The 7,416-nt window shown below is 34.9% G+C and overlaps 1 protein-coding gene across 1 annotated transcript; it reads left to right on the top strand.

Annotated features, from left to right (window-relative positions):
* Positions 1-3,823: 3,823 nt before the first annotated feature.
* On the top strand, positions 3,824-6,628 carry LOC107489329 (serine/threonine-protein phosphatase 7 long form homolog). The gene is made up of 4 exons (XM_016110084.1): positions 3,824-4,060; positions 5,749-5,885; positions 6,098-6,157; positions 6,298-6,628. The coding sequence occupies exons 1-4, from the start codon at positions 3,824-3,826 to the stop codon at positions 6,626-6,628; spliced, it is 765 nt and encodes a 254-aa protein (XP_015965570.1).
* The last annotated feature ends 788 nt before the right edge of the window (positions 6,629-7,416 follow it).

Here is a 7,416-nt window from a genome sequence, read left to right as displayed (position 1 = left end):
CAGTGGTAGAATTTTATTTTGTCTATTATTATAGTCATTTTTATTTAAAAAATAAATAATAGGTGAAACCTTAACTTTTATAATAATGAATGTCAAAAAAAATATGATTGAGTTTTTTTTATGGTAAAAAATTGTCAAAAAATATCCATGATATAGTATATTTCACGGTTAATAATTGTAAAAAATTATTGTTGAGAATTTTTTATGGTCAATAAGTGTCAAAATAAATAGTATTTTTGACGGTTAATAAGTATCACAAAAAATACATTCTCAAATTTTTTAACATTATTTTTGACGGCCAATAATTATCAAAATAAGATTAAACTTTTTTCACAATTACTTATATGTTAAAAATACTATTTTTGACACAACTTTTATTAACATATTTTCATAGTTAAAATAGTGTCAAAAATTGTTTTTTTGACGAATTTTAATTCTTTTTTGACACATATAACCCTCAAAAATAATCTATATTGTTGTAGTGTCAATCTTACAAAAATATAAAAAGGAATTTTTTTAAACTTTAAATCCTAAATTCTAAATTCTAAAATTTAAACGCTAAATCCTAGAATCTAAAATCTAGACCCCTAAACTTTAAATTATAAACATAAACTATTATTTTTAATACTCTAAATTCTAAATCTTAAATCCTAAACTCCAAACTCTAAACCCTAAACAATCATTTCTAATTTTTTAACTCTTGCACCATAAATCCTAAACTCTAAATCCCAAACTCTAAAACTATAAGACATAAAATCTCAAACTCTAATCCCTAAACGTGATACTTAACCATAAATCCTAAACTATTAGCTATAAACCTTAAATCTTAAATATTAATTATAATATAAATGTATTTACTCTATGTTACAAAAATATAAAAGAAAAAAATTGTTCGAATTGATCAACATAAAATGTATATTCGTATAAATCTTTTTTAAATACATAAATCATAAACGTTTAAATTTTGAATTATAAATCCTAAAATCTTAAACTATCATTTCTAATACTCTAAATCCTAGACTCTAAATTTTAAATCATGAATTCAAAATTCTACACCATAAATTTTATATTCTTAATCCTAAATTATAACTCCTCAACCATAATCTCTAATCCCTTACCTCTAAATCTTTTAAAATGATAGATACATATTAAATCATGGATTTGTCTATGTCAAAAAAAGTAATATAATATAATAGGAGGTAAAAATAAATTACAACAAATAATTTTAAGGTGTACAAAAATGTGGGATCTATTTTTAACATGGTAATAGAGTAGATGGATTTAAATTTTAAAATCTTGAATTTAATAAATAAAATAAAATATGGAATTGTTTGTGATAAACATGAATTTAGTAAAATCAATTTATAAAAAATATTATACATATCAAATTTAAGTAAACAATAATTTTTTATGCCTTTATCTTTTTATAGATTTTATTTTTGATGTATTAATAGTATAAAATATTTTATACATTAGTCTAATTATATTCGTTGTTTGTTTCAAAAGATCATTCACGTAGTCAAAGTAAAATTAAGTTATTTTTGTTGATATGACGTTATATATCTAAATGTATGTATAAAACCGCTTTTGTACTGACAGTAAATAAAAATTAAATTATTTTTATGTTGACAAAATAAAGTAAATTAGTAATTATTTACTTTGCTTTATTTTATTAGGAAAAAAATATATAATTAATTTAAATCTTTTGACAAAATTATTAACAAAAGTAAATATCAAATTTAAAATCTTTATTTATAAACAGTGTAGTTTATATATATTGATAAGTCACAAGTAGATGAACACATAAATTTTAGTAACTACATATGTCATGAGTAATATAAACAATAAAAATATAGTTCATACAATTCTAATAATTAAGTAAATATAGTCTAGCATTTAAATGTTTAATATATTCAAAAATAAAAAATTAAACCTTTTTTTATTTTATAAAAAATATCACGTGAATAAATTATTTTTGTAATAAAGTTTAATTAAGTTTCTTTTTCTTCTTATGCTTTTTGTTTTTCACTTTTTTCTTCTTCAACTAATTTTTTTTATCAATTTTTAAGATTGCGTTTTTCTACAGGCACATCACACTGAGACAGGGACACAAAGACACAAAATTGTATTTGGCAGATAAGATATGGATAGAAACATTGTGTCTAGAGATACTAAATTAGTATATTTTGTGTCTATTCTAACAGGAAGACACAAAGACACTAACAAGAGAAACAACTTATTTTTTATTTTTTTATTATTTTTGTTAATTTTTTATAATTATATTTTTTATTATATTTTTCTTCCCAAATTTTTTACATAAAAAAATGAGAATAATTTAGACTTTTATAAATTGTCCTAGTTTATCATTAAATAAAATATAATAATATTAATTTTTTTGTCTCTATCTTTTGTGTCTTCTTCTCAATATCTTATCTTTTCCTATTTTTAAAATTAAACGTAGCTAACCTATTAAACCAATTTAATTAAACTTAATTACCGAAATGCCTTTGCTATATAATATCACCATTAGATTAATATAGTAATTAAAGACAAATGAACATATAGTAATTGAAAAAAAATGAACTTATATATTATTCACAATCTAATTTTAGTCATTTTAAAATTTTAAAAAAGTAATATATTAATCTTTTTAAAATTACATTCAAATTTGTCTATAATATAAATAAATATAATGAATCCTAAAATATTTGGGGAGTTTTTTTTATACTTTATTTTGTGAGTTTTAATTTATGAACTATTAACGTAATAATTTTTTTTACTAGTGTCCAATATTAGGGCAAAAAACAGAAATAAGCCAAGGGAGCAAAAAAATTACATGAATCAGCTATACTGAAAATGGCTTCACGAATCAGTCAAAGCACATTACTATGTAATTCGAACTAGTTTGGTTCGAACTACAAAAACATATAATTCGATCCTATTTGGTTTGAACTACAACTAGTATAATTCGAACTAGGTTGGTTTAAATTACACATGTGATCCACTCCCCTAGTAATTCGAACCGAGTTGGTTCGAATTACTCTCAAATTGCATCAAATAGTAATTCGAACCATGCTGCTTCGAATTACTAAGTTTTCGGCTATATAAGGAGTTTGAATCACCCTCATTCGAACAACTTCTCCATTTCCATACCCCAACCAAATCTCAGAGAAAACGACACAGATTCCATCCGACAAAGACTCGAACAGAAAACTCTGCCGCTGGGGGACGATCCGGCAAGGCTGTATCGGTTGGACGGAGTCGCTCATATAGCCGGGGAGATCAACGACGAGGTTAGTGGATAGAACACTTCTTTGCGATCAGTTTATCTGAGTTAGTGGTTTTGCATGTGGTTTTAGTGACGGTTTATGTTAGTGGTTTATCGTAGTGGTATTGCAAGTGGTTTATTTTAGAGGTTTTGTATGTGGTTTTAGTTAGTGGTTTATATTAGTGATTTTTTTATAGTTGTTTTATTGATGTTTATGTTGGCGGATTACTTTAGGTGGTATTGGAAGAGGTTTATCATGTGGTTTTATGTGCAGTTTATGATAGTGGATTTGCTTGTGGTTTTCGTAAGTGGATTAGCTTTCGGTTTATGTTAGCGGTTTAAGCATGTAGTTTTGTTGACGGTTCAGTTTAGTAGTTTTTATTAGTGGTTTACTATGTGCCTTTGTAAGTGGTTTGTTATATTGGTTTCATATGTATATTGTGTTATTGGTTTCGATAAGTGGTTTCTGTTATTACTTATTTTTGTTACCGGTTTTCTATGTCGATCTACTAATGCGGTCCATGTAATGCCCAGCCACAGAGATGCATCAGGAGCATGTGGCAACAGGGCATGCGACTCGATGAGCGGTATGTGCCATACTTGCAGATGGCGGGGTTATACCATCTAGCGAGGCTAAACGATAGATGGTTTCGAATAGATGAGCCCCTTGTCAGTGCCTTCGTGGAGCGGTGGCGTCCTGAGACGCACACTTTCCATATGCCCTTCGGAGAATGCATGATCACGCTTCAGGACGTGGCGTACCAGTTTGGGTTGGCAGTGGATGGGCGTTATGTCAGTGGATGGGCGTTATGTCAGTGGTTGCCTTACGGATTTCCATATATATATATATCGAGGGTGGACGTCCTGCTTGGGTGTGGTTTGAGGAGTTGCTTGGAGTGATTCCTCGTCCGAGCCAGGTTCAGAAGTTCGCAGTAAACTGCAGCTGGTTCCAGGAGACATTTGGAGAGTGCTCCGAGGGAGCCGATGAGGACACCATGCGGCGCTTTTCTTGTTGATGCAGTATTTTGTAACCCATACTACTAACCGGCAAGTGCACCGGGTCGTACCAAGTAATACCTTACGTGAGTAAGGGTCGATCCCACGAGGATTGATGGATCAAGCAACAATAGCGTTTGATAGGATTAGTTAGGCAAGCAAAAAATGGTTTTGAGATATTCAAAGAGCATTAAATAGTACTTTAAAAATTTCAGAAAGCAAGCAGCAATGAGTTGGGAATAAAATATTTGAGAAAGCAGTTAAGGTTTCAGAGTTATCTAATTTCCAAATTAACTTTTATTACTAATTAATTTAATCATGCAAGATTTAATTTCATGCCAAACTATATGTGACTAGACCCTAATTCCTTAGACCTTCCTAGTCTCCTCTAAAATTCATTAATTGCCAATTCCTTGGTCAATTAATTCCAATTAGAGGGTGATGATCAACTTCTAGTTTATATGCCAAAAGAATCCTAATTATCCACAAATAAGGAGATTATATGTCATGTGTCCCGTTAAATACAAACAATTAGAAATTCAGTATAATATATTTTCAAGCTGTTGTTCAAGTAAAGAGCTTTTCCAAGTTTTACAAGAACTCAATTAGAACATGGATCATACTTCCGTTCCATCCATATTCATAAAATAAAGAACGAAAACAATTATTGAAATATAAATCAAGACATGAATTAAATAAAAAAGATCAAACGAATCAATCCATGAAAATAGACAGAGCTCCTAACCTCAACAATGAAGGATTAGTTGCTCATGATTCAGAGAGGAAAAATAAGAGTTCTGGTAATAATCTCTCCGTCCCCATGTACAGAGTTCCTATTTATAAATAATCCTAATAAATTTTTAAAATCTAATTCTCTAAAATTAAAAATAATATCTTTTCCTAAAAATTAAGATTTGAATTTAAATTTGAATTAATTAACAAGTCTTCAGCTGATGGGTGGGGACCACTTGATTTGTCCATTCTGCAGCTTCTAATCTATGTTTTCTGGACTGGAAACTGGGTCAAAATGTGGCCCAAAATCCACGCCAGCAATTTCTGTAAATTCTACAGATCTCGCACGTCACGCGTACGCGTCAGTCACGCAGATGCGTCGCTGGTCTTCTTCGCAAGTCACGCGGATGCGTCGGTCACCCGAACGCGTCGTTGAGCAAATCTTCAATTCACGCGTACGCGTCGCCATGGATGCTTCCAGATCACATGCACGCACGCACGTTGCTCCTCGCAGCCATCTCCTTTGATTCTTGTGCTGCAGAAACTCTGTCAAATTCCGCCAAATGCTACCTGAAAATAGATAAAATTGCCTAAGACTCAAAATAGCATCCATAGTGGCTAAAATATAATTAATTCTTAATTAAACTCAACAAATTAAGTGCAAATTCCTCAGAAAAAGATAGACGGGATGCTCACGCATCACTCGTGCTTATATCATGATGTTGTTGGGCACTCAGCTGTTTGCCGACTAGTCCGGCAACCGCATTCACATCAGATGGCTTCCCTACGTAGCTAGTCTTGAGGAGATGGGTTCCTACAGTTGGGGGTCTGTAGCATTGGCATGGTTGTACTGGTGCATGTGCCGAGTGGCGAACCGACATGTGGTGAAGTTAGCGGGCCCACTTCAGCTACTTCAGTCTTGGATCTTCTGACGCTTTCCTAGGTTTAGGCCTGCTGGGTATGATACGTGTAGCTGGCCTTTGGCATCGAGGTAATCTACTGTTCTATTTCAAGGTAAATTAGCTAATGTTGATGTACGCTTGTGCTGTTTTACGAATCTGTCATACTTTTAATTAAAAATAATACCCATGTCCGATGCAGGTGGTCAGGTTACAACCCTTCCGTTAGCGAGAAGGGTCCTAGAGTGCAGATGTGGAGACTGTAGATAGACATGTTACAGCCCAGGGATGTGAGTATACTTTCGGTTACTTTTATTTAAATAACTAGACTTTAAGATTTTGTATAAGAAGTTTGCATGACAATGTTGTAACTTTTGTGCAATTCATCTGGATGCCGTATAGCTCCCCCGAGGTACTGCAGGTTGTGCATCTGGAGGCGTTGGAGCCTCGACACACGGCTCTGTCGCGATCTGTGACGTCACTGATATACTTTGTTGTTATAGAGTGGCATCAGATAGATAGGGTTCTACCACAGTTTGGCGGTGTCCAGCCCCGACCGCATCCCGCCCTGGACATCGACTTTCTGATGTCGAAGGACGAAAGAGGCGGTGATCATTGGTTCCCTTCCACTTTGCAGCATTGTAATCTTTATTGGGAGAGTCGTGCGGACAACGTCCTCCGGTTCGATGTTGTTGCGGACCCTGGACCGTCGCACACATACCTAGATTGGTAGAGTCAGCGTAGAAAGAGGTTCTTGTCACTAGAGATGTATTTGGGGGATCCGAGGGGCGTTCCTATTCCTGTGGAGGTGTCACAGAGTGGTCCTGGGCTAGTTCCTGACATGGATCGAGTTGACGACGTCCCTGACAGGCGTCGGATAGAGACGAGAGCTTGAGTCGGGACACGATGGAGCCAGCGTGAGTGGAGGTGACTAGACCAAGCTATGCAGGAGGCTGATGAAGCTGGTCGGGGTCGTGGTCGAGGACGAAGGCGTAGAGGCAGACGGAAGGCGCCCGTTGCGGGGCACGGCGATGATGATCTTGGTGACGTGGCCGGTGTGGGAGGAGCTGCAGTCGGGGATCCCTCTGCCCATGGTGAGGCTGGACTTGGGGAGGGGCCACTCCAAGATTACTTCGTTGGTGTTTCCGGTGACGACCAGACACTTCAGGAGAGTACGCCATGGGTGAGTCCGGGCAGCATGTTCTCAGACTTCCTTGCCGGTGTTGGTCTTGATGCAGATTTTGGTGGACCACACTTCCTCGATGCAATCAGTGCCATCATGCAGGAGGATGAAGTTGCCCGTGGGCGGAGTCAGACGACGGGGACACAGGGACCGTTAGATGTCGATCTGAATGAGCCTCCTTCCGTACCTCCTCCTGACTATTTCGCTTTGGGTGGTACCCCAGCTTCGGCACATACTGCTGGGTCACATTCAGTTGTCGGGCCATCTTCATCCCGACCGTTAGATGTCCATCATAGGACGCCTGCACAGGGGACGAGGAGGATGACATCGAGGATGAG

This window comes from Arachis duranensis, chromosome 5, assembly GCF_000817695.3.
Source record: "Arachis duranensis cultivar V14167 chromosome 5, aradu.V14167.gnm2.J7QH, whole genome shotgun sequence".
Taxonomy (NCBI): domain Eukaryota; kingdom Viridiplantae; phylum Streptophyta; class Magnoliopsida; order Fabales; family Fabaceae; genus Arachis; species Arachis duranensis.
This window is presented reverse-complemented; position numbering and strand designations above follow the sequence as displayed.

Coding starts and splice junctions, on each gene's coding strand:
- LOC107489329 (XM_016110084.1), top strand. CDS start 3,824: ATGTGGCAACAGGGCATGCGACTCGATGAGCGGTATGTGCCATACTTG. Junction 4,061..5,748: donor TGGCAGTGGATGGGCGTTAT/GTCAGTGGATGG, acceptor TTTGCCGACTAG/TCCGGCAACCGCATTCACAT. Junction 5,886..6,097: donor GCGAACCGACATGTGGTGAA/GTTAGCGGGCCC, acceptor TGTCCGATGCAG/GTGGTCAGGTTACAACCCTT.